The sequence below is a fragment of the Gymnoscopelus braueri genome, assembly GCF_963280865.1.
Source record: "Gymnoscopelus braueri genome assembly, chromosome: 19".
Lineage (NCBI taxonomy): Eukaryota > Metazoa > Chordata > Actinopteri > Myctophiformes > Myctophidae > Gymnoscopelus > Gymnoscopelus braueri.
In genome coordinates this window covers 35,802,029-35,829,899 of record NC_137621.1, presented here as the reverse complement: position 1 = coordinate 35,829,899, position 27,871 = coordinate 35,802,029, and the positions used below count along the sequence as shown (strand labels likewise).

Genomic DNA, 27,871 nt, shown 5'->3' with positions numbered 1-27,871 from the left:
ATATGGGGTGATATTTTACTAGTCGGAAAAACACTATAAATGCATACAAGTAGGGACAAACGGTGTGTAGATATAATAAAACGATAAGATGAAACGAGCTACAGTGACACAGGTCTAAATAAATATGTCTGTTGTATAATCTAGAGTTGCAGGCTTGCAGCCAAAAAAAAATGTGTACAGTCTGTTCGACTGAAGCAAAGAACAGAACTACGGGTCCCTGGCGATGGGATGAGAAGTTATTGACGCGGCCCTATCAGAATGGGGTGTTACATGGCCATCGGTAGCCTACCGAATTGTGTGACCCCAGCGGATGTTTTGTAATTTAAGTGCAATTATAGTACAAACTAATGTAACTAATATACTACCACCTGAAAGGATTTGCTTTGTTATTTTTGGAGTTGTAAATTGTAGCAACGGGTAGTTAAGATATTATTTATTAATTTAAGTACTTAATACAACGTGCTTTACAGAGCAAGAATACAATTACAACTAATTTAATAATAAAGCAAAGAAAAGCAAAAGCATAAAACATTAAAATAATAGCACTAAATAACCACTTAAACTCCATTTTTTTTTTTACTGTAGTCCCTCAGGGCTCAATACTCGTATTTTCTTTTTCTGTTATTGTGGGGAAAGCTTTCGCTGAAAATAGCCGATCGACAAGCTCACAACGCGACGCAACGCGTTAAGCTTGTCGATCTGCTATTTTCAGCGAAAGCTTCCCCCACAAATACCGATGGGGTTTAAGTGAGAGGGTCCAATCCATTTCGCAATTGCACGAAATTGTAACAAAAACAGCGCCCTCTTGCGTCCCGGAATTCAACAGGTCACCAACTTCCGTGTAAATCAATCAAAAGCTAGTAGGCGTTTTTTTGTTGTGTTTTTTTTTTGGGCCGGGGTGGGTGGGTACTGTGGGTAGGTAGGCTCTCTGTCTCTACCGTGCAGTATGGCGGACGATGGAGACGGTTCCAGTGGACCAGCAGTTGACACAAGTAGCGGCGGGCAGGGGACAATAACAGATGAGTCTGACGGGCTGATCGGCATAGGCGGGATGTTACTTAATCTCAGTATTGTAGTGTGTGTGGCGGCGGTGTGCTACGCGGTGTACCGGCGGCTGGGGAAGCGGCTGGGTCTGGTCGGTGTGGACGCGGCGCAGGGCAGCGAGGCCTCCACACTGCTGCCCAAGATGAGGAGACGGGATTTCACTCTGGAGCAGCTCGACGAGTACGATGGACTCCAAAACCCCCGGATCCTAATGGCGGTCAACATGAAGGTGTTCGACGTTACTTCAGGGAAAAAGTTTTACGGGCGAGGTGAGTTTATGACAAGCCAGTTGAACGATCTAAGTGACAGATCGCAGGTGAAGAGCTAGCTATAGCTAACAGACCTAGTGTGGGGTTAAGTTAGCTCTTCTGTCCAGTGTTGCCATGTCCGCTTGTTTTAAGCGACTTTGGGCTTGTTTTTCTGTAAAGTTGCTTGTAAATATAGGTGGTTGCGTTTTTTTTGGGGGGGGGGGGGGGCTTGTTTCTAAAGTGTAGTCGCTTATTTGGGGCTTGTTTCCTAATGTTTAAACCAGTGTTTCTTAAAAATGTTCATGTCAAGGACCCCCAAATTAATATGTATTCGTCCACAGACCCCCCCCCCCCCATCTAAAAATATGTTGTGCCAGGGACCCCATACAAGATGTGTGTAGTTAAAATATCTCACAAATATTCCACATTTCTTAAAAATTTCTTAAGATTTTGAAGATTTTAATAGCAGATCTGTGACGCGTGTGTGAGCTTGTAGATTGGCCAATTTATTATGTTTAAAGGGCGAAGGGCTCGCTTCTTTTGGGCTTGTTTTCGTAAACCCGGTTGCTTGTTTTTCTCACAACATCTGGCAACACTGCTTCTGTCCCGGACTGGTTTTGGGCGCAAAGCGTTAATGTTAGCTTAGCATTAGCTTGTGTTCAGCTACTAGTGGCTTTGTCTGTTTTGATGAACTTGAATGGAATGGTGGCTAATAACAGCTTGTGTATAACAACGGACACCACTGCGTTGCTTGTCTAACGTTGTTATAACAGTGCTTTGTTGTTCACTTTAACACGAGGAGAACCTTTAGAAGTGGAGTTGAGCGTCAAAAGTCGTCTTGATTCTGGATGCGAAAGCGAAAGCTAACTAGACCAGCTAGCAGTGTTGCCTGGTATTGAGAAATATACAAGCAGCCACGTCTATGAAAACAAGCCCAAATACATACTAATTTAATAGTCCTTTCCATGAAAATGTTTGAGAATCACTGGTTTCTAAACAACACACAAGCTCAAAAAGAACGCAACTACCAATATTTACAAGCGACTTTTAGAGAAAAACAAGCCCAAAGTCGCTTATAATACGTGGACATGGCAACACTACCAGCTAGCCAGCTAGCACTGTGTTGACGCTCTGTGTGTCTGTCTAGACCAGCCTGTTGTTTACATCGTGTCTGAATAGAACACTTTGCAGAAAATGATATTTTCGACGTTTGTGTTCGTGTGTGTGAGATTAATGCATTACGCAAGCATGCATTGTGGTCGACAGATCTCCCACAACGAGTAAGAAAGACGTGACATGGAGTGAATAACGTTAGTCAGCAAAGGCACTGAGCTACTTTTATAGTCCAGCTGTTACCCAAGTGAGACCTTGTGCTATTTGAAAGCGTGCTGTCATTTAGTCCAGTGGTTCTCAAACTTTTTCATGTCAAGGACCCCCAAATTGACACTTATTACCCCATGGACCCCCACTTGAAAAGATTAGCCAGGGACCCCCATAAGAGAAGGTTTTTACGCCTCTCTAGCAGTGATTCTCAACCATTTTAATTTCAAGGACCCCCAGTTTGACATGCATTAGGCTACGGACCCCCATTTAATGGCATTTATACCTCTGGGTCCCCAATTCATATTGTAAAATTAATGTTAATTTAACTCTGAGAGTGTACAAATGGAACCAAATGGACCCATTTGGTTCCATTTGTACACTCTCAGAGTTACAGACCCATAAGGGTCCATTTGGTTCCTGTCCATCATTTACCTGAGGACCCCCTGGAACCCCCTCAAGTACCCCTAGGGGTCCCCGGACCCCACTTTGAGAACCAATGATTTAGTCTTCTAAAACGGCAGGGCTACCCCTGTTAACCAGTGGTGGAAAAAGTACTCACATTTCTTACTTAAGTACTCATTATGCAGAAGGTCCCATTTCACTTCATTTCAAGTTTTTAAATGTTTAAAAATCCTTTGAAAATAGCAGATCTACAAGCTCACAGTTCATCGCAACACAGTGAGCTTGTAGATCTGCTATTTTCAAATGGCCGAAATGTGTATATAGAGCTGAAGTGGTTAATGAATGTTTTGTAATAATCAATGTCTACAAAGTAAAGTAGTAACTAAAGGTGTACTGCAAATTACTCCAGTAAAGTAAAAAAAATACCTCAAAATTGTACTTGAGTAAATGCACTCAGTTACTTTACACCACTGCCGTTAACACCAAAAAAAGTTTTGCAAGTTGTCTGACCCGCCCATCAACTCTGTGACAGCCTATAATGATCATATATTACTTTGGTTTGCATTTTTCTAGCTTACTGACATGAAAGCCAGACTGTCCTGAATGTAGCTAAATCGAATTAACACATTTTTGGGCATTAATAAGATAATAACATTGAATGTTTTTTTAAATCTCTAAATGATTGCTCTTTTTAGTGGAATGTGCAAGCCAAGAGCAAATCTAATCTGGCAAGGTTTAGCGATGTGATAAGACTGCTTTGCTTAATGGATTCTTTGAGACCATGTGAAATACCCTGGGGCAAACCTGGAGGGTCCACACAGTTCCATTTGTGAGTCAGATGATGTGGTATATGACGGATAAGTCACTCCATGAAACAAACTTAAGATCAAGCAGGTTAGAAAAGTAACCAGTGCGTTTTCTGTCCACCGGCCACAGTGCCTGCTTGCTCCCACACATGTTCACTAGTCAGCAGCTAGAGTTCTGGAATAGGGCTGGGCGATATGGACAAAATCAAAAAGCCTCATTCACTATCAATATTGTGAGGCTGAATATTGGTGCTTTAACAAAATATTTACACAGTGAGATTAAAAATAATAATAATAATCATAAGTAATGTTTATAATAACTAAGTTGGTAAAGGCAATTAAAAACAGTTTGGTAAATTCCAAAAATTACATCACTTTACCATAATTCAGCCTTTACCTACAACACTTAGGCTATACAGGACCTTATCTTATGTTTGCCGGGTTCTATGTTCCCAGCTTACAACCCTAACCACAACCCAACCCCTTTGGTAAGCAGGGAACATTGGGATAACCCCACATAAGCGATATTACGATATCCAAAATCGAGACGATAATAGTCTCTTATTATAATAGCGATAATATCAATATATTGCCCAACCCTATTCTAGAATAAGATTTCAAAAGGGTGGCTGGTTACCTGTTATACTGGCTGGTTACACTGATAGACAGTGACTGGTTCATCCTCACTTCTCAGTTGTAATGATAATAATAATAATAGCGCTTTTCAAGATGCCCAAAGTCACTTTACAAAACAGAACAAAACAAAACAATTGGATACGGTCAAGTCCTAGTTAAAAAAAGTAAACTAAGCAAAACAAAACAAAATGGTAAAAAATGAAAAGTAGAAGGGGAATTTGAATTTAGTGGGCAATGCAAGTCTGAAGAGGTGGGGTTTGAGGGAGTTTTTAAATGAGGAGAGGGTGAGGGCAGCTTTGATCTGAGTTGTTATTTTAATAGCTAACATCAATTTTAGAATAGAACTGGAATGTAAAATGATGGTTGGTTATATGCCAAAGTGGCACCTTATCTATCTTGTAGACTACTAACTATTTCTACATTGAAATAGAACACGCACTGCAGTTGGCTGTTTACCAAAGTGGAATGAAATAGCAGCGTAGACAATATACTTATAAGCCAAAATTAAAATGTAACGATTTGACTGACATCTGGTGCATGGTGATTTATCTCCTTTGGAGCAATGTTTGTCTGGCTCCAAATTTTACCATAGTGAAGCTAAATGCAAACTCTCAAGTGTGTGCAGTCACATTTCTATTGTGTTTTATTCTGCCACTGCCACTTGTTTTCTTTTACTTTTACTGCAGACGGTCCATATGGGATATTTGCTGGTCGGGATGCATCGAGAGGCCTGGCAACTTTCTGCCTGGAAAAGGACGCTCTGAGGGACGAGTATGACGACTTGTCTGACCTCAATGCTGTACAAATGGAGAGCGTGAGAGAATGGGAGATGCAGTTCATGGGTATGATTATTTTTTACCACTTTTGAACCCTATGATGGATTAGGGCTGCCCCGGTCGCTGACCCAGTTTGTACACATACCACATAGGAACCCACTCATGACATCATGGGTTTAAATCCAGCTCATAAACTGTGTTGCATATCACCTTTCTCTCTCTACTGTCTACAATTTGCCTTGAAAATAACCTAATAAACATCAAATCATAGATGAATATTGGTTGTTTATACAGTTGGATGCGTGCCACATAATCACAACATTTTTGGTTCAAATCTGTGTCCGGTACTGTCACATGTTATACCCCTTTCTCCAGCCGCTGTCTGATCTGATAAAGCACACAATGTATTAGAAATATTTTTATTCTACCATTGAGCCATTGTTACGCTCTGCCTCCATGGCCGTTTTAATGTCTCCCCAATATTGATTCATCTCACATTTCACAGACACCATCTGCCATATTTATAAGCCAGCTGAGATTCTCTAACTGGCCTCTGCTATAGACTCTCATTCCTTCCATGACCAGACAAGCTGCAAAAACAAGGAGAGTCAAGGACATGTCTTGTTCTTTTTAGACCTTTTTGTTTCTTTCACTACAAAAATATTTGTAACTAGAGCACCCAGGCCAGGATTCAGTTTAACATAATATGTGGCAAATGTTACTTTCTAAGCTGCTAATGATGGCAAGAACACACATCCATTCCACACCTGGCATGTCATTATAAGTGTTTAGTTTTTTCAAAAATGTTCCTAATTTTAATTTGTTCCCATACACTTTAAAAGATGTGAAGCGTTATGAGCTTATAGAGCGTCTATTTTTGAAATAGGGCTCAATTGGTTAATCAGTTCATCCAACTTTGATTTTACACATGAAACTTTATTTAGTATTGTTTATACTCTCTAAAACTATCATTGAATAGGATGATAATTCAACTCTTTCTCTTGAAAAGTGCAAACACATCTCATTGTTTGGAAATATTTCTTAGTTGATTGAAGTACTATAAATTAAGTGCTATTGATGGATAATAAATAAATACATTCGCAATCAGTGTATATTCACACATACAACTACTTTGACTGGGTAGATTGCTCCCTATGTTCGGACAAAACAAAACGATTGAAATAATTGGTGCAACCTCCACTGCAACCGAAATAGGATCACAGAGCTGTAGGAAGTGGAACTGGAACCCAGTCACCACTGCTGTAAAAAACAATCGCAGAAACCCTCCAAGTCTAATGAAGTGAAAGATTTCAATACAACAGCACCTCACAACCAGTGCAGAAGGTGTTAAGAGTGTTAGGTTGGTAAAAAGAAAGAAGAAAAGATTGAGAGTATTAAAGACAAGACCTGTTCTAAATATATCCAGAATTGTGCTTACTACAGTACCTACATATGAGAAGTGTGTCATTATCGTTTTTAAGACTTTTGTTTTTCATGTTGGAAGTTACAAATTATTCCTAATATTAATTTGCAATGTGCTTTACTTTAATGCATTTTCAAATGCTGAACTTAATTTTGGAATGAAACCGTTCCAAGCAACATCTCTACACATGTTCTATTCTGTTCAAAATCATTTTATATTGTTGCAGCATAATATCCAGGGTCCCCACGGTCATGAAATTCCTGGAAATATTTTGAAATTGAAAAAAAACAAATCCAGTACTGGAAAAGTTTGGGAATTGATCAAAGGTCCTGGAATTTATCAAGGGTCCTGGAAAAATATTTGGCTATGCATTGTTTTTGGCTATTGATTTTGTTAATACAAAACATTTTCATAAACATGTATAACATTACACGAAATATGTAACATAAGTAGTTTTTCGCCGAACGGGCTGTGTGATGGCATATATTATTTAAATAAAATAAGTCATACGGATGCCATAATGAGTCTTCCAGTGAGCTATGCCCTAATTTTGCACGAAATTTTTAATGAAATTGTACTATTCTATATTCTATGCTTTATTTTTGCTACACTGCCTATCTTTGGGCATTCTACATAGGAGTAAGAGACACATTATTGCGCTGAATGATTGTTATATAGGCCTGGAAATTGGGCTAAATATTCTGGAAAAGTTTTGGAAAAGTTTTGGAAATTCATTGCTAAAAATGTGTGGGGACCCTGAATATCCTATAATGTACTTACTTTCATATCAGTTTTCTTCATGTTTTATATGTATGAAATATATAAAAATAGGTTTTGTAGTGATGCTTTGACCCTTTGTATTAAATGTATTTAATACCGCTTTTCTTCCAGAAAAATACGATTATGTCGGAAGGCTGCTGAAGCCTGGCGACGAGCCGTCAGAGTACACAGACGAGGAGGACGTTAAAGACCACCTAAAACACGACTGAAGCTGTTCCACCAACCAATGCGACCAAAGCCACGAACCCAAACAGCTGCAACAGACCGCCCCAGACTCCTCACCCCCTTACTTCTTCTCTGTCTCCATCTCTCACTCTCTCTTTCTCTCTCCCTTCCTCTTCCTGTCATTGTGCCACTCCCCTCCACCCCTGACTTCCTGAATCTAACTGGTACTGTAGCTGTGCTGAAAGGAGTTGGGCTTGTGTCTGTCTAGCCCCTCCTCTCCCCATTCCCAAAACTTCATCCTCCAAGACCACCACAACATAAACAAGATTGAGAAACTTTATGGAGGGTATTTTTAACAATGGTAAGGAGTATGTTGGGAAGAAGACAAAAAAACAAAAAATACATAGGGTGTGGGGAGAAATAATAAATGCGTACCTGTATGTGAAAAATGATCGGCAACTCCGTGTGCTGGGCAGCGGAGGTTGCTCTTGGCAGTTCAAAAACCCAGTATAGTAAAAGATGTCAGTGCCGGGCTGAGAAACCAGCGGAGGTTGGTCTTAGTGGTTAGAAAATCCAGTATGGTAAAAGATGTCACTGTCGGGCTGAGAAACCAGATTATTTCTACTTTTTTGGTTTAGTCACCTTGCAAATGAACTGCTTTAGCTTTCAAAAGCTTATCAATCAATCAATCATGTTGTTTTTTTTGTTGGACATTTGATTTTAAGTTTATTTTCTTCCTTCTCTGTTGAAAAGGGCAGTGTTGTGGCCTAACCAAAGCCAATGGGAGGGCTGTTGATTTTCCTGTTGTGTTCTGTAGTGTATGCACTACTAGTTCTCCTTGTTTGTCACCATGTGATTGTATTTGTTGAGTAGCATAGTGGGAGGTTCGGGGGGGTTGTTCAAAGGTCCTTGCCATAAACGATATTTTGAATCACTTCAGACAGACGTGACGAATAGGTGATTGGGAATACAAAGGGAAGGGCAAAAGGCAGTCCTAATCAAATCGACTCCAATTGTTTACATGCCTCTCAAGCCAGCTATAAGTCTGTAGAATCCCCCAGAAAATGGTCAAAGTATTAATTGTGCCTTATTTTGTTTGTTTTATATAGTCCTGACCAGTCTAAAAAACAAAAACAAAAAAAAAGATAGCAGAAGATGTAACACCCTTGTCCTCAAACCGTTGACATCAGTGGTTTCCTAGACTAGGTCCTCCAGACGATTAATTAAAAAGGCATGTATTTGGTCAGTCCACTATGTGGTCCATCAGTCCACGCACTCTCAGACTCTAAAAGGTTTCCCCACGTCACAACTTTGTAAATAGACCGTATGACGTACTCAGTGTTACTGCCATATTTATGTAGTTGATGAACTCCATATAATATTGCTATGTTGTATTGGCCAAACAAAATACCCCATGGTTTATGTTGATTCAGCTTTTTTTTTGGTTCATTTTCTTTTTTGTCCTTTTTACTTTAAAAAAACAAAAAACGTAGGTGTGACTTTCATAAAGCAACGGTGGAGAAAGTGCTGTGGGGGTGGGATTTAGGGATCTGTTCTTTGCAATTTTTTTTTTTCGGGAGACGAGTTGCTTATCTTGTAAATATATTATCTATCATTTTATTAAAGCATGTGCAACAAATGTGAGCTATGCCGAAGTCCCACCACGTTGTGTATTTAAATGTTGGGTGTGTGTCTGCGCGACAGAGACATGAAGGGATTTGTTCATGCATAATAAATTGATTTGGTTAATATTTGAAAGAGTTACGTGTTTTATTACCATTGTTGTAAGTATTATTGTCAGTCCAGAACAAAATGTGTTTATTTTTAAATATTAAACTATAAAGCATTTTTTTCTGTAACACTTGTTTGTTTGACTGGAATGAGCGTTTATGAACTGGCAGGAATGAAGAATTAAACGCAATGGTTGGAAACCTATGAATTTGGAATTGATTACCATAACCTGAGTAATGACAGCAAAGAAATGCCTGAACAAATTAACTTGAAGTAATAGTATTTAATTTTACTTTTGAATGTATTTACTATTTTGTGGATCTTACATCATTGTTATTATTAAAGATTTGTTTCCGGTATTTAAATAATCAAAAACCGTGTCAGCCAAGTTCACAGATGGGTTAAAGCTGCACTATGTAACTTTCCTGTTCCACCCTGGATTTGAAACCGGGTCCCCTGCTCAAGTTCTGACATGTTTTCCACTGAGCTAATGGAGCCTGCCTGCTTGCTTGCTTGAGAAATTGGATTTTCCCCCTCAGGTCAAAATTTGTCCTAAAATTCATGTCAAACCAGGACACAGGATCTAAATGTCTCAATAGAAGAGCAAGGAAGATCAAATACAACCACCCCAATTGTATAAGTTATATTGTATTAACATACAATACAGATTGGACAAAACTATTTATTCACAAAAGATTTGCATAATAGAGCTTTAGCGGTTCTACTGGGTGCAAGTCAAGATATTAATTGACTGCTATTTTCTTACCCTCCCACAAGAATTAGTCATACTGTGCAACAGATTTACCATTAAAATGTATGCAAATGTATGATACACTGTCCATTATATCCAGATTTAAATAATGCACATATTAAAATTTGTGGCAAACCATTCAGTCTGTTGCAATTATGTGACAAAAACATGCCGTTTATGTTAAATCCAATGAAACATTTCCTTATAGATGAATATCACACAAATGTTACCATTTTGGTTCATGGGAGATTTAAGAATATCATACACATTGCAGGCAGATTAACAAGCTCCGCCAAATAAATAAATACAATACAGGAAATTATGGTGAAGCAAGCCACTGGGCAGCGTTGCAGGCTAAAAATAATCTGCACTGTAATGCCTTTTCTGTTCAGTCATAGAAGGAAATCCATCCTCATCAGTACAACCCCAAGAAGCTTGCAGGCTAGAGGCAGACACTGCTCCACACAGTGGTGTAAAGTAACAAAGTACATTTACTCAAGTACTGTACTTAAGTACAATGTTGAGGTATTTTTTTACTTTACTGGAGTATTTCCAATTTGCTGTACTTTTACTTCTACTCCACTACATCTCAGAGGAAAATATTATACTTTTACTCCAAAACTATAATTTGAAAACTTTAGTTACTTTGTGGATTTGGATTATTACAAAACATACAGTAATAATAATCCAAATTATTATTGGAAAAATAGCCGATCTACAAGCTCACATGCATTGTGAGCTTGTAGATCAGCTATTTTCAAAAGATTACTTTTCCCACTGAAATCCATCCTCATCTGTCCAGCCCCAAGAAGCTTGCAGGCTAGAGGCAGACACTGCTCCACAGTGCCCCTACTGTCGAGCAGGTTGAAACTAGAATTGCACATTTAGGACGGTCTGTGTGGTGCCTTTGAAACATGGCTTTGAAACTACCAGTAGTGTTGCCATGTCCCTTTATTATAAGCTTTTGTAAGCTTGTCTATAAAGTTGCTTGAAAATATTGGTTGTTGCGGGTCGCGTTTTTTTTAGCTTGTTTCTAAAGTGTAGTTGCTTATTTAGGCTTGCTTCCTAATTTTTGTATTATGATTTAAACCAGTGGTTCTCAAATATTGTCATGAAAATGTTTTGTGCCAGGGAGCATTTGTGTTGTTAGAATGTTTTAAAAAAATATTCCAAATATTCCACATTTTATTGCAAGAGTTTTTGAAAATAGCAGATCTACAAGGTCACTCACAACGCGTTGCATTGCGACATGTTGTGAGCTTGTGGATCATTCGGTGTGACTGTGAGTTGTAGATCTGGGCTTGTTTTCCTAGACCTGGTTGCTTGTTTCTCTCGCAAAAACCCGGCAACGCTGCCAGCTAGTCGTCATTATTTCTTTACGGTTCACAAAGCGGCATTAACTATAACTCCAGTCCAGCTTGCGTATCATCACGTCCTACAGATCAGCAGAGACAATTTCATTGGCTTCGGATCGACGACATCAACAACAACAACTGTAGAGAACCGACATCTTTCTTTGTTTATACCATAATAATAATAACTCGACTCTCAAATTATCAAACCCCCCTCTGGACCAATAAGATCATCTCAGCGGGGGTGAGTGAATGAATGCATCCAAGATGTGCTTTATATCCTGCATGCAATACGCTGAGCTAGCTGATGGCCAGTGGTGGATAAAGTACTACAATTTATACTTAAGTAAAAGCATCAATACTGCAATGTAGAAATACTCTGTTACTAAGTCCGGAATTCAAAATTGACTTGAGTAAAAGTACAAAAGTATTGGTATCAAAATGTACTTAAAGTACCAAAAGTAGAAAGTAGCCTACTCATTATGCAGAATGTCCCGTTTCACAAGTTTTCAAATGTCTAAAATGTATTTTAAAAAAATTAATTATCTTAAAATAGCAGATCTACAAGCTCACAATGCCTGGCATTGCGACGCATTGTGAGCTTGTAGATCGGCTATTTTCAAATGTCCGAAATGTATATAGGGCTGAAGTGGTTAATGTATGTTTTGTAATAATAATCCAAATCAGAATCTCTTGTCCAACCCGGATATAAGTGTGGTTGCAGGTTCCATCCGTTATATTATACCTCTATGGTTCCATCAGCAAAATTATTATTTTTTTGGTTGGAACAAAAAGTTTTGTTGTTAAAACTTTATATTCTGATAATAATCATTGCTTTGAGTGTTTGAGTGTTTTTTCAGTAACAGGAGTCTCCCTGTCTCTCCAGCTCTTTAACAAACAAAAAAATACATTTTCAGCCAACTAGGTGACAACATTTCAGCCAACCAGGAGAGAGGACCCATTTTTAAGCTTCATTTTTATAGTGTTATAGTTCCAATTTTGTCTGCTCATTTATTAGTGTCATCGCTTCCAATTTCACTTGTTTAATCTGTACCCTGACTGAGTTATCTGTCCTGATTGGATCAAATTGGGAGCCCCAACCTGAAAATGCATTTTCTGTTTAATAAAGAGTAAAAGAGCTGGAGTGGAGACAAATGATGTTACTGAACAAACACTCTATAGACCGCCGAAGTCTGACGTCATTTACACATCCTTTGTTTGTCTACCTGGTTCGCAGTTTTCCACCCCCGTTCTGAATCCCATAGACGTATTTAATATCGCGTCAAATAAGAACTGTGTTCCAAAAATAAACAAATGACCCCGGCGTGTTGACTCTTATGCATATGAAGCATCAACTGACGGTGAGAAAACGCTAATGTTACTTCCGCCGAATTAGTTACATTTTCGCCAGAAACAGACTGTATCAAATATAAGTGACTGACTATCATAAACGATACAGAACCCCCTCCCTGACAATAACGCCGACACGCTGTGTTTATTTTTGGACCACAATTCTTATATGAGACGATTCTAAGATGACCCAATGTTATTCTCCATAGAGAAATTACTTCCGCAAACCTGGGGATGAACGAGTCACGTCAGGACTTCGGTGCTCTATAGCAGGGGTTTTCAACTGGTGGTCCGTGGAGGTATTGCATGTGGTCCCTGTTCATGCATTCAGTAATGTAGGAAAGTGAAGAACTTCACAGTCCCTTGTGAAGTTCTGGATGAGTTGTCAGGCAGAATTCCCAGAGCTTACAGTAAAAGCTAAATGTATTTGACCTTTTATAACTACGTATCTCTGTGACAGTGGAATTCTCATGCTGGCATACCTGAAGAATGTGTACAGGGCAAGGTTCGGGCCAGAAAATGACATGAGACTCCACTATAGCCAAGAAAAGATAGACATGGTCATGAGAAACAGTTCACTCAATGACCTGGTGACCTAAGATGACGCGTCGATGTTGACAGCAATTACTGGGAAGTAGGAGGTCAAGAACCTCCACAGAAAAGGGAGAAGGGGGAAGTGTACCGGATTGCCTTAGTTATTATTATTAGGAAATGTGCCCATGTAATAGGGTGTGTCTGCTCACTCATACATAAGTTACAAATCAGTATATCAGTTAATATGAGTTTAAAGGTAGGGTAAGTGATATTTTTTGGTTAAAACAAAAAGTATTTTGTTGAAAGGTTAAAATACTATATTCTGATAGTAATCATTGCTATAGAGTGTTTTTTCAGTAACAGATGTCTCGCTGTCTCTCCAGCTCTTTAATAAACAGAAAATACATTTTTCGGTAGGTGTCAAAATCTCAGCCAATCAGGAGAAAGTACCCATTTTTAAGCTTAATTTGTATAGTGTTCCAGTTCCAATTTTGTCTGCTCATTTCTTCATCACTTCCAATTTCACTTGTTTAATCTGTATCCTGATTGAGTTCTCTGTCCTGGTTGGATAAAATTGGAAATGAAACTGAAACGAAAATGAATTTTCTGTTTAATAAAGAGGTGGAGAGACAAGGAGTCTCCTAATACTGAACAAGCACTCTATAGCAATGAGTACTATCAGAATATAGAGCTATTTAACACTTATTTTAACCAAAGAAAATCACTTACCCTACCTTTAATATACTGTAGAAGGCTGGACAAAGTAAGAGGCATTGTCAAAAACACTCGTCACTCAAAATCGCTCTGCTCACTAGGATTATTGACTATTGCAGTCATTATATAAGAACATGTGTCCATGGACATTTGGTTGAGAAACAGTCTTATAAGGGTTATGCATATCTTAGTTCTTATAACTATAATCATATTATAATGCATTATAGACATGGGATATATAGAAAGTGTTATCAAAAACAAAACACAAATCTTAGCCCAGTGGTCACAACAGTGGTCCCCTGGTTGATTTTTAGTCAGGGTGGTGGTCCCTGGTTCATAATCAGTTGAAAACCCCTGCTCTATAGCAAGGAGTACTATCAGAATATACTATTTAACATTTATTTTAACCAAATAAAATCACTTTAATCACCTTTAATTTTAATACCTCTAATCTTCCTTTGGATTGACAAAGAAAATAAACTATGGCCAACAAAGGCTTAGTCTACTGACATATTTACTATTTAAATGTGAACCTACAATGTAATTGGCTGTGCCAAGGGCCAAACATGTCTGGGGGTGATATCGTTTTTTGCTAGTAGTAGTAGTAGTAGTAGTAGTAGTAGTAGTATTCAAAGTAGTAGTAGGTTAAGTATTGGTGGTACAGTAGTGGTAGTCCGTGAGCCAGGGGGGTTGGTCATTACCATCTGAGGGGAATAATGCTCATAGTGATTTTTGTCAAGGTATGCATGTCTAGAGTTAGAAAATATGTGATAGCCTTGCACCAATGGTAGCTTTATGGGTGCTATCATGCATTTTATGTTATAACACTAGGCGAAAATTACATGGGTCAATATATGAAAACATACTATTAACCCCCCCCCCCAAAAAAATATACAAAAGGTTTTTCAATTGGTTCTGGTACGTCTAGGCATGCTTAAGAACATACAAAAAAATCTAGGAAATTATATTTCTCGTAAAGCCATCATTTTCAAGATGGCGTCCAATATGACTGCCAGGAGCTTAAATGGCTTTATGATACTGTTCAACCTAGAAAGGTGGTTTTGGTGTCTAAAACTAGGTCTTAGGGTTCAAGAAATATGGCTGAATCAGTGAAATTACCATCAGTTAATTTTTTATTGCCAAATCAAAGATGGTGTCCATCCCATGGTGATGTTCCATTGTACTAAATTATGTTAAAAACAACAAAATATTGCAGTTGTGTGAGGGAATCTGTGAACTTCGTGAACGTGATTCATATGGGGACCTGGGGGGGGGGCATTCATAGGTGTAGAATCTATTTCTAATGTTATATTTTGACTTGCTGGTCAGTCTTTGGCCTATGTGCTAAAGGTCAGGTCAAGGTCTCTCTCGCACCTTATCGTCCAACCAGGTGTCCAAGCAGGCAGCAGATATGGTCACTGGTTGACATGTACAGCAGGCCCTATTCACCTCACAATTGACATGGAGCCGTTTGTTGACACCTTGCAGGTATATAAGCTCTATAATGTAATTGTGCATCCCGGTGGGATGCATGTTATACAGTCATTCTTCAGCTGCATTGCAAAACTGATGCAAGGTTCAGCACTGGAAGTGGAAATGCATGTGGTTGCAGAACATGACAGGCAAGTTCAGTGGTCAGTCCTGAGTGTATCAGCAGCACTCTGAAGTGGTTTCTATCAACTTGGCCAAAGACATTTGAACAGATACAGCAGTAGCCTACCTGGACACTGCACATCTCCATCCTACTGGCTGACAGTGGGTAGACAACTTCTTCCTACACTTCACATCCACCAGTTTGAATGCGCAGGGAGACACATTAAAGTGCACCCTGGTTGGATGATGAGTTAAGGAGATTAATGGCCCAACGTAATGATGCAAAAAGAAATGCAGATAGAACAGGTTCTCTATCTGTTAGGCAACATTACTGTAAACTAAGAAATGCTGTGACAAAATTGAATAATTACAAAAAAAGGGAATATTATAGGCTTAAAATAAATGATGCTAAGAATGATGGAAAGAAGCTGTGGAGAACGCTGAATAGCATAATGGGAAGGAATCCAAACATGCATACCTCCTTCATAGAGACAGAAGGTTCATTTATCACAAAGCCATATGAAATTGCTAACTATTTTAATAATTATTTTATAAATAAGGTTGATAAGTTGAGGAATATGATGTGTACAACGAATAACAACGGGTCACATGACATCATTAAAGACGGTATCATGAAGGGAAAGGAGTGCATGTTTGGATTTCACCAGGTTGTGGAAGAAAACATAGAAAAAATGCTGTTACATTTATCTGATGACAAACCTCCAGGTACAGACAATCTTGACTGCAAACTACTCAGAATTGCTGCTAAATATATTTCCAAGCCCTTATGTCACATATTCAATAAATGCCTAGAGTATGGTGTTTGCCCAGAGATTTGGAAGGAAGCTAAGGTCATTCCACTGCCCAAGGACAAAAGATCCACCTTCGCTGGTCCAAACAGTCGCCCTATTAGTCTTCTTCCAGTGCTGAGTAAGATTTTTGAAAAAATTGTGTATGTTCAGATTCAAGACTATCTCTCAAGTAATGGTCTAATAACAAGCTGCCAACATGGGCACTCCACAAGTACAGCAATGGCACAAATAACGGATGATTGGCTAAAGAGCATGGATGACAGAAGGCTGGTAGGGGCGGTACTGTTAGACTTCAGTGCTGCTTTCGATGTTATTGATCATGCTTTGCTGTTGGGAAAACTTAAATGCTATGGTTTTAATTCTGTTGCTCTGGCCTGGATGGAGAGTTACCTGTCAAAGAGAAAGCAGAGGGTGTATTTTAATGGAAGTTTTTCTGACAGTAAGGAGATGCAGTGCGGGGTTCCTCAAGGAAGTTCCTTAGGTCCTCTTTTATTTTCGATATTCACTAATGACCTACCTTTGGCATTAAATAAATCTAGTGTGGTTATGTACGCGGATGACTCAACCATGTACAGTACAGCATCTACAGTAGGTGAGTTAAATGATATACTCAATGCTGAAATTAAATCAGTAGCGGATTGGGTCGAAGAGAACAAATTAGCACTGAACATTGCTAAAACCAAATGCATGGTGTTTGGATCTAGACATATATTGAAAAGTGATCCTCAATTGTGCCTATCACTTGCCGGGAAGCCAGTGGAACAGGTGAAGGAGGCTAAACTGCTTGGAATTGTATTAGATCCTAAACTAAATTGGACAAAGCAAATTGATAATATAGTAACTAAAATGGGAAGGAGCATCGCTATAACCAGGAAATGTTCCAAGTATATTACATTAAAAACTCTGAAAGTAGTAACTCAAGCTTTAGTCTTGTCACACCTTGAGTACTGCCCAGTTGTTTGGTCATCCGCTACAAAGAAAGACATACAGAAATTGCAAACAGCTCAAAACAAAGCTGCCAGATTAGCTCTCCAGTGCTCAAAGCGCACACATGTAGTAGAAATGCACAGAAATCTATCCTGGCTTACTGTTGAGAATAGATTACATTCACGCACTCTCACATTTTTCAGAAATGTTTTAACTGACCAAAAACCCCAGTATTTCTTTGACCAGGTAGGATACAGAAGAGATGAACATACCCATATGACTAGACAAGCCAGTTCAGGTGATATGGTAACACTTAAACCAAGAACAGATCTTCTCAAAGCTTCTACTATCTATAGAGCTGTAATAGGATGGAACTCATTGCCTAAGTACATAATTAATACAAACACAAAATTCACCTTTAAGAAAAAGTTAAAAGAACACCTGATGAAAACCTGATGAAAACATGCCTGTACTAATCCCCAGACACACAAAGTTTAATGTGTAATAAGTTAGTTATAGCTTTAATTGTACTACTTGATTGTACTTTTTATTTTAATTTTTTTTCTATTTTTATTTAGATTATAGCGATTGTAAAATTGATGTAAGGAATGTTTCTGTTAAAATGTTTGTCTGTGTCGGACCCCAGGAAGACTAGCTTTTGTCATGGCAAAAGCTAATGGGGATCCTAATAAAACAAAACAAAAAACATTGACATTAACTTCACCTTTTCTCTCATGAAGCACATGACTGAAGCACTTCTTCCATGCTGGCCATGTGCAGTGTGCTTGATATCTAACCCAGTGCCTGCTGAAGATGCATGTGCTCCATGCCATAGCATAGAGGCTAAGCTAGACCTTGTCTGTCGGCACCATGATGGATTCTGGATCACTGTCTCTGCTGACCAGTCTGGGGAGAAGACTGCCATAACGATCAGGAAAGATGCTGTCATGATGCATGTGAGTGGAGTGGACTGAAGCCTTCCCCAAAATGTGCAGAAACAGAGGGAGAGTTGAAGCACTGGTGTGTCTTGGTCATAAAATATTGGGGTGTAGGATTCCTCACACACAGAAAGATCATCTCTTCAATCCCATCCTTGGCTAATTTGCCCCCATGCTGTTGTGAATAGTAATGTCCTTTACCCACATGAGATGTCATCATGAAGAGTAAGAACATTAAGCAGAAGCCGTTGAGCATGTTGTACACCTTCAGTGCTGACGATAGATACTGCATTTAGTCATGATGAGGCAGACATCACCATGAGTTCCTATATCCCTGATGCAGCCATCTCTGGAAAGGGTGTGATACACATGCTCAGTGATTACACTAATGTTCTTGTCCTGTTGTATGCTGTGTATTGGGGTGTATCAGGTGGACCTACAGTGTAAAGTATAGATGGAGCATTGGGATGGGACAGTCTTATATGTATGACAAAGGCAAGATCAGAGCACACTACACTTTGCTGGCAGGGAACTTCCCAGGCTACCCTGATGTGCTGGGTGAGGTGGGTGCCACAAGTCAATGGCCCTTCCTCCAACACCGACCAACCTGTTGCACCACATGTGGGCTCATTTATTTACAAGTGATGTTGTGGAAAGTGGCAGACCACCAAGCCCCACCTGACAAGTCGTTTGATGTCACAAAATTTGGATAGGAGATCTAGGATATTCTTGTTCCTGTCATTGCTAAGGGTGACCCCACCGTCAGAGCTATGTGACATGGTGCAATATCAATTTAGGACACAGAGAGTGAGAAGTACATCACTGATGTACTGTAACTGCTCTGGTGAAGATGGTTACTGATGATATGTTCAAGCTACAGATGAGGAGTGATGTTAATAAGGAGGATACTTGTAAGGATGAGGTAGAACAGGATGTGGGTTGGAGAATACAGATGTAGTTGCAAAAGATACATATTTGACATTAGATTATATCATTTTACATTCATGTTATTATGAATACCAGTTCTTGTGACATGTTAATGACACTTTTCACAAAACAAAATCATGAATAGTGAACCATGAATGTTCATCAAGTTGTTTCCATTTGTTGTTCTCCCAGAGGTCAATTTTAACCTTGACCTGACCTTTGACATGATTGACCTGATATTAAAAAAATAACATCAGGAATGGATTCTACATATGAAAACCCTAAAAAAGAGGCATTAAACAGAGGTATTCTAAGACAAGCGGATTAAAAGTAAAAAATTGCCAGGCGTGTGTTTAGTGGCCATTTTGGATATTTTCTTACCCATTGCACTATATTCTGTTTATTGAATTTCATAATACATTTCCTTAGAATCTAACATGGTTTTAAATCTATAGGTAATTTACAAAGGAACCCTTTGTGTTCCATCTTTCATTAAAACCAAAGTACATCTTATGTCACATATAGTCACTATGTTGTCACTGCCTGTAATAGAAAAATATTCTAGATATGCAAATTTTAACAACCTTTCTGGACAATATATAGTCTGAGCTTTATCCCAACCATTTTTCAGAGAGAGAGAGGGTCAATAATAAGAGAGAACCATCAGTTTGAAGTAGAATGCTTCATTCGGATTTTGAAAACTGTGTTTTGGCTTGTGGTTATAAAAGGAGTGATAACACACAGATAGCTACCACCGATGCAAGGCTATCACATTTTTCCTAGCTCTAGGGGTGTATACCTACCCAAAAATCACTATGACAATTATTCCCCCCAGATGGTAATGATGACGCCATTTTTGGGGTCCTGGCTCACGGACTATGGTAACAATTTAGACCTGGGATTCTCAAATCCTGTATTGATCACAAGAAAATAAATGCACTATAGCAACAAAACCATTGAAATGTTTTGGATTTGTAGGACATGGTGGTCACAGTATGTTTAGGAGTAATGCAGATTAGGTATTATATACACAGTTTGCACACTCAAATTCAGCCTCTCTATGGATACAGGATAGGTGGGCACTAGGGACATCTCGGCTCCTCGATGTAATATTTGGAAAATGGTCTTAAGTAATGTAAAGTATACATAATGTGCACATGCACGGTACATCATTATCAGACTTAATTGTATTCTTCAACTCCTTGTTTATGCCCCAAAAAATGACTGAATATAAAGTTTTGGAGCAATTATAGAAATATTATAACTTAATTGTCGAATGTTTAAGCATGTTCTAATCATATATACACTTTACTTAAAAACATTTTCCAAATATATATTTTTTTGACATTTGGGAAAAAATAGCCAATGGTTACGGGTGTCTTGCGACGCGATGTGTGCTATTTTCGGCAAGCAACATCGTCATGCGATAAAGTAGCCTAGGTATAAACCAGGCTTTCATGTGTTTTGACAGCACGTTTGCTAATATTTGGCAAACACTGAACTGAAGACTGCTCTCTACTCGGTAGAATACAACTTGTCAGCACGCACACCTAACACACACACACACACACACACACACACACACACACACACACACACACACACACACACACACACACACACACACACACACACACACACACACACACACACACACACACACACACACCCTGCTCACTCTCTCTCTTGACTGCATTGTTAGAAGTTGATTGATCGTTTAGCTTTTAGGGGACACACTCAACACTCACACACACGAGGAACTGACAGATAGACAGTCATGTTTCTCAGTATTTTGAGATAAGAAGGTGGATTTCAAATAGTTTTTTTTTCAAATTAGGGATTTTTGAATGTTGATTTGGTGGGGCAGTCAGGTAATTTGGTGGGGCATTGCCCCCCCTTGCCTATGCCTAGATCCGGCCCTGAAAGTAACTAGTAACTAAAGTTGTCAAATAATTGTAGTGGAGTAAAAGTATAATATTTGCCTCTGAGATGTAGTGGCGTAGAAGTTAAAGTACTGAAAATTGGAAATACTCAAGTAAAGTAAAAAATACCTCAAGACTGTACTTAAGTACAGTACTTGAGTACATGTACTTAGTTATGCTAATGATACATTCTGGACACATTCCTGTACTAGTCTCTAGTCTAGGGCAGGCCATGCGCTGTCACTAATTTGTCATTCACACTTCGTCTGGCCGAGGTGTGGATTTGATTGTTGTTTTTCCTCCAGCAATGGCAGAGCAACTATCCCAGAGTGAACTGGACTATCCCTTCAAACTTTTGGAGTATTTCAACGGCTTCAGGGTTTCAAAGGTTTTTATATTTGTATTTTGTTAAAATTACCACCAATTGTGTTATCATACAGAAGGCAGTATCAAACTGTAACAGCCAAGAAATGTTTAAATGCAGTAGGTCTTCATAATAGTAATAGACCTAACAATCCTACATAATTGGACAGATTCATTGTAGATTGGTTAGAGGGGCACACTGATGTCCTGACGTCAAAGCCACGCCCCTCCCCCTTTCATAAATAATGTTACAATTAACAAATCCCATTGACTTTTTAAAAATCACTTAATATAAGAATTGTGTTCCAAAAGGGCATTTTACTGGTTACCAACTAAGCATGAACTGATGCCACAAAAGTACTCATTTATCCAAATAGGCTGAAAATACAAGCCTGTCTACCTCAGACCAATCTAGAAACCCATCGTCAAATAAAAAGGAAAAACAGCACCCCCAGCGTTTTTCACTTTTGAGTATTGAGCATTTCAATACTTTCAAGCATTTCAGTAGCGCAGCTCTGAATCTGTTCTTGAGAGACAGACCTCCCTGACAGAATACCTGGTCTGGACTTTATTATTCTTTTTTAAATACAGTTGTTATATTAAGTGATTAAAAAAACTGTCTTTATGTCCTAGATGGCGTGATTTTGGAACCCCACCCCTCTTCTAAAATGTGCCCAAAATAGGGACTCAAGGGTTAATATGCTAAACCATTCTCCTGCTAAAAAATACCATGACACACCTCTTCCTCAACTTAACGGCATCCATGTTTTATTTAACTTCATCACTTCCTCTCAGGTGATATTTACCGCCTGTGAGCTGGGAGTGTTTGATCTTCTGCTGCAATCCCAGAAGCCTCTGAGTGCGGAGCATGTCGCTGGGAAACTGGACACCAGCGTGGATGGTATGGAGAGACTTCTGGATGTTCTGGTGGGAATTGAGATCCTGGAGGTGGAAACAATAGAAGGGAAAGGTGCTGCACACCACACGTACACCCCCGCCCCTCTCTCTCACACACTCAGACAGACAGACAGACAGACAGACAAGTCTGCTCTGTGCACAGATTTGTCTGAACCACCAGAGTGTTCCTCCTCCTGACACACATTTGTAATTACATCACATCAGATTAAAACCCGGGTCACATTTTTAGTTGATGCTCAGATCCAGAACGGAGTTAAATGAACTGGTTCATTTTCTTTCTCAAGGACATTTTGATGACCCATGGTTGCCAATGTACACATCACCTGTGGTGAAATCTGAAACTAGAATGTAGGCCATCCTGCCACCCCTGCCAGGCTTCATGCCAGGGTAATCTACTGCAGTATCAATTATATTTCTCCAAACAGTCATTGATAAGGCGATGAGTAGATTTTTTAGTGAGGGAGACAGAAACTGGCAACGCCCAGTGCTGTCATGCATAATGTGTCCAATCCATGTGTGTACAGGCATGAAATGCTGTCTGTCTGTCTGTCTGTCTGTCTGTCTGTCTGTCTGTCTGTGTGTCTCTCTCTCTCTCTCTCTCTCTCTCTCTCTCTCTCTCTCTCTCTCTCTCTCTCTCTCTCTCTCTCTCTCTCTCTCTCACTCTCTCACTCTCTCACACACACACACACACACACACACACACACACACACACACACACACACACACACACACACACACACACACACACACACACACACACACACACACACACACACACACACACACACACACAGGTGTTAGATAGTTGTGTCCCAGAAACCTTGTGTATGTGATGGGCTGCAATCAACGTCTTACACAAGGTCTGATCATGTGCTAATCTAAACTACAGTAAAATTACTCTCTCAAGAACTGTAACTGCATTTTGTTGTAACAGCTTTCTACAACAGTAGTGATGTGGCCAACCTCTACTTGGCTAAAGGCAGCGATAAGTCTCTCCATAACATGATCATATACTACTCCCAAACCATCTACCCTCTCTGGAATAACATGGTGGATGCTGTCAGGTCAGTGGATTCAAATCATTCAACAGAAGATTCCTGTTCTTCAGTTCATGCTGTGGTTGACTAGAGTATCATATTACATTACACAGGGAAGGAAAAAACCAGAATGAGAAGACGTTTGGCCTTCCAGCTCAAGATATATTTCAAGCTATTTACAGGTTACTGTTTCATGTCATTATTATACATTTAACCTTTCACCAATTTACGAGTTACGTGTAGTCAGTGTAGTGTACTTAGTAAAGTGATTTTGATTGTGAACTGTACTGCTGCTTTAGATCTGAAGAGGAGATGCTGAAATTTATGGGTTTGATGAATTCATCGTGGGTTTTGGATGGACATGATATAGTGACAGCTTTCAACCTCTCCTGCTTCAAGACAATGATAGATCTGGGAGGTATGGTAATGACTTTTAGACTTCATCCATTATATGTATGAACTTGTATCATTTATACAGGAAAGTGTTTGGCTAAGAATGCATTATGCTTCACATTCCTACAGTTACTCACAATTACTGCTAAACGTTGCCAATACGTTCTACAATATTATACTGTTGGCAACTGAGAGGCTCCACAAGAATAATTGAGGGTTTAGGTGCCTTGCTCAAGGGGGCAGTGATAGTAGTGAATCTATCACCAGAACACATATTTTATCAGCCCATCCAGCATCATCAAATGGGTGACCCTCCAGTTACATGCCTGTGTCTGTTAACACTAAACTGACATAATTTCATTCTCAAGATAAAATCAGGACAAGTAATGTGAATTTTCTTTTTATCTAGAATTGAAAATCCCTGGTCTATCACAACTTTTACCACGTTTACGTTTAAGTATCATGTCAGGTGCTGTATCTGTTGTTAAGATAAGATACAATGTTTATTGTCACTTTATGGAACATCCATAAGGCAGCATCAACAAAGAAATACAGATACAGCATCATTATGCCATAAACTGTTGTCCTATTTATGTTCTCCATCATACAATCATGCACAGAGGTGCATGGTTGTACATGATTGTGGTTCTGTCTTTTCCAGGTTGCTCTGGTGCTCTGGCTCGTGAATTAGCTAAAGCCTACCCCTCCTCCTCAGTAATAGTGTTTGACCTTCCCCAAGTAGTGGAAACAGCCCAGAAACACTTCTCTGGACAGGATGATGCAATAGTATTTCAATCCGGTGAGGCTATTTTAAAGACAGTTGAAATGTTTTTGGAGACTTTTAGATAGTCTGTTGTTCTGCCATCCACAAAGATAATATACAGATTGCTATTCTTTATGCCTAAAAGTATTCTGGGAGCAAGCCAAACATCAAGTCCTGTTCAGCCAAAGGATAACGCAAGAAAGCCTTGTTGCTGTGTTGCTTAATTTTGCTTAATTTTTGTGTCAAATCTTACACAGTAATTATATATATTTATAGATGTTGTATGAATACATCTTTAATGCTATTGCCATCAATAGAAGTAGATCTAATGCGTGATTTATCTGTGGTACTTGAGAAATCTATAATTTACATTGTTTTGTTATTATGCAGGTGATTTCTTCAACGGGGAAATCCCATCTGCTGACCTGTACATTTTAGCGAGAATCATTCATGACTGGAATGAAGAGAAGTGTCTGAAACTGCTGAAGAAGATTTATGACATTTGTCAACCAGGTGTTATTATTATTATTATTATTATTATTATTATCATTATCATTATCATTATCATTATTATTATTATTATTATTATTATTATTATTATTATTATTATTATTATTATTATTATTATTTTGAGAGCACTTATAGTACTTATATAGTTCTTAATACTGATCATGTTCATTAAAACTAAAAAATAATAATCATAAAAAATCCTCCTGTGTATATTTCCCCTCCCTGGCAGGTGGTGGGGTTCTGCTGGTAGAGGCCATGTTGTTTGAGAACAGACGAGGTCCTGTCTTGGCTCAGACCTTCTCACTCAACATGCTGGTTCAGACTGAGGGCAGAGAACACCCACCCTCCCAGTACTCCAGCATGCTCTCCCAGTCGGGCTTCCACAACATACAAGTCTGTAGAACAGGGAAGTCCTATGATGCCATTCTTGCCATCAAATGAGCTCGGGAGTAGAGGACATTGAGTGAAATTCACTTTGATTAGTTTGGAGTTTTAATTCCTGCCAGTGTGTTGTGATGCCTGTAGCCTATATGTACACCATGTGGTTTGCATGACTGAACCCCTTTTTGCTCTTGCATCATACTTGGGCCGATGGGAACTCCCGGGTGTGATATAAGAACATGGTCGCCATGTGAATATGGTTTTGTTTGCAGCTAAACCCTTTAATCCCAGGACACTGTTGATGCGTTTACTGTACAAATAAGGGTCGGGAAATCTCACAGTCTTGCTACAAACACATCTCTAATAGTAGTTGTTTTCTGTAGGTATAGTCAGGCATTTCTTTTCCTCTATCCGTTTTCCCATTGTATGGTGAAAAATGTAGTTCCATAAAATGAAATTACTGATAAGTATAAGGGTTAGTAGAGTTTAGCACTACATTGGCTTGTTTGACTAATTGCATGTGTAATTAGCAAGGTAGGTATGAATGCAAGATGGGTGATGGACTAATCCCAAAACAGGTGATTATTATTGTTTTATAAAGTCATCTGTCATAAAACTTTCCATTCCAATAGCATCACATTATAATGCAATTTAGGGCACACTTCTCTTGAATACAGTGATTCTCATCTCATTAAAACATCTTGTAAGACTGGTGTATCACTTGTATTACTTTAGAGCAATGTTTAAGTGTGTTATATTTTGGTACCAGTCAACTTCTCCACGAGAAAAGAAAGGGCGTTGTTGGTGTTCTGTCCCTGTCCCTTTAAATATATTAAGGTTATGTGGGCATGCCAAAAAAGGAGTGGATTGTCAAATGGAAGGACAGTTGCATCATGCACATTTTGGAAATATCTGTTTGCGGTTTCGTGCAGCTCTGCTCATAATAGACAACACATGTTGCAAGCCTTGCAGTTGTAACAGTATGTTTTTTTTCTCCCGTTGCTTTTGTTGTTGTTTTGTTTTTTGTATTATAAAGCAATGTGGTCTTATGGCTATGACTATGCGAGAGGTTAGGGTGCGCTCTAGTGGCAGAAGGCCCTTACTACAGGTAAATTATTGGTTGTGACAGGCTAGTTAATTGGCTGACGACTGACACAATACAATAGGCAGCAAAATACCACGTAATGTTGATGAATTCATAACATATTTCGCAGAAAATACTGTGCAAAGCCACACACACACACACACACACACACACACACACACACACACACACACACACACACACACACACACACACACACACACACACACACACACACACATACACATACACATACACATACTGTTTGTTCAGTAACAGGGGATCTCCCCTGTCTCTCCACCTCTTTAATAAATAGAAAATACATTTTCAGGTAGGTGAGTCACCTAAGGTGACCAATCATCAGCTGAAGAGTAGCCTATCCATTTGTCAGCTTAATTTGTGGGTGTTCCAGGCATACTCAGATTTTGGCAGTTCATGTCTTTCTGTCATCACTTCCAATTTCACTTATTTAATCTGTATCCTGTGCGAGTTCTCTCTCCTGGTTGGATAAACTAGATATCCCGACCTGAAAATGCATGTTCTAGTAAGCAGAACAAGAGCTGGAGAGACAGGGAGACTCCTTTTTACTAAACAAACATTCTATATCAACGAGTACTATCAGAATACAGAGCTATTTAACTATTTAACACTTATTTTAACCAAACAAAATATCACTTATCCTACCTTTAACCACACACACTTTTGGGATGTGTACAAGCCACATGGCACTGTGACAACCAGATAGCCAATCACAACGTCCCCCTGTTCCACCGTATGGTTCCTCCAGGCTATGGGACGTAGCCATAGGGGATGTAGCCTCCACCTGGGTGACGTCCAGTGTTGCCATGTCCGCATATTATAAGCGACTTTGGGCTTATGTTTCTGTGAAGTTGCTTGTAAATATTGGTGGTTGCATTTTTTGGGGCTTGTTTCCTAATGTTCTTTAAACCAGTGGTAAACATTTTCATGTCAAGGACCCCCAAATTAATATGTTTTTGTCCAGACCCCCCCATCTGAAAATATTATAAGATTTACGTTGTTAAAATGTTTCCAAAATGTTCCTAATTCTTTCAAAATGTCTCCCAAGACTCTTTTTGAAATTAGCAGACAACGCGTTGTGAGCTTGTAGATCGGCTATTTTCAAGTAGCCGATGTTTAAAGTGCTCATGTGGCCCATACCATAGTGGCATCTTTTGGGCTTGTTTTCCTCGAAATACCACACTTTCCACCACGGAGGAAAAATCCTGGTATTCGTTCTAAACTGAGC

At 39.1% G+C, this 27,871-nt stretch overlaps 2 protein-coding genes across 3 annotated transcripts; both read left to right on the top strand.

Moving 5' to 3' along the window:
* Positions 1 to 922: 922 nt before the first annotated feature.
* Positions 923 to 9,354, top strand: pgrmc2 (progesterone receptor membrane component 2). The gene is made up of 3 exons (XM_080414814.1): positions 923 to 1,313; positions 5,146 to 5,301; positions 7,550 to 9,354. Exons 1-3 carry the CDS (start codon positions 947 to 949, stop codon positions 7,645 to 7,647), a joined length of 621 nt encoding a protein of 206 aa, XP_080270940.1. The 5' UTR covers positions 923 to 946; the 3' UTR covers positions 7,648 to 9,354.
* A 2,124-nt stretch (positions 9,355 to 11,478) lies between these two features.
* On the top strand, positions 11,479 to 26,229 carry asmt2 (acetylserotonin O-methyltransferase 2). 2 transcript variants are annotated; one of them, XM_080414512.1, is made up of 9 exons: positions 11,479 to 11,681; positions 21,460 to 21,542; positions 22,313 to 22,487; positions 23,371 to 23,500; positions 23,587 to 23,655; positions 23,773 to 23,891; positions 24,528 to 24,665; positions 25,020 to 25,142; positions 25,369 to 26,229. In XM_080414512.1, exons 2-9 carry the CDS (start codon positions 21,462 to 21,464, stop codon positions 25,578 to 25,580), a joined length of 1,047 nt encoding a protein of 348 aa, XP_080270638.1. In that variant the 5' UTR covers positions 11,479 to 11,681; positions 21,460 to 21,461; the 3' UTR covers positions 25,581 to 26,229. The 2 variants fall into 2 exon arrangements, with proteins under 2 accessions (XP_080270638.1, XP_080270639.1); XM_080414513.1 differs by having other exon boundaries at positions 21,430 to 21,542.
* Positions 26,230 to 27,871: the final 1,642 nt, after the last annotated feature.

Bases quoted from the DNA above. Each gene is read 5' to 3' on its own strand.
- pgrmc2 (XM_080414814.1), top strand. From the start codon at position 947: ATGGCGGACGATGGAGACGGTTCCAGTGGACCAGCAGTTGACACAAGT. The intron at 1,314-5,145 runs GTGAGTTTATGA...CTTTTACTGCAG, and splicing joins GAAAAAGTTTTACGGGCGAG to ACGGTCCATATGGGATATTT. The intron at 5,302-7,549 runs GTATGATTATTT...CTTTTCTTCCAG, and splicing joins ATGGGAGATGCAGTTCATGG to AAAAATACGATTATGTCGGA.
- asmt2 (XM_080414512.1), top strand. From the start codon at position 21,462: ATGGCAGAGCAACTATCCCAGAGTGAACTGGACTATCCCTTCAAACTT. The intron at 23,501-23,586 runs GTCAGTGGATTC...TACATTACACAG, and splicing joins AACATGGTGGATGCTGTCAG to GGAAGGAAAAAACCAGAATG. The intron at 24,666-25,019 runs GTGAGGCTATTT...GTTATTATGCAG, and splicing joins TGCAATAGTATTTCAATCCG to GTGATTTCTTCAACGGGGAA.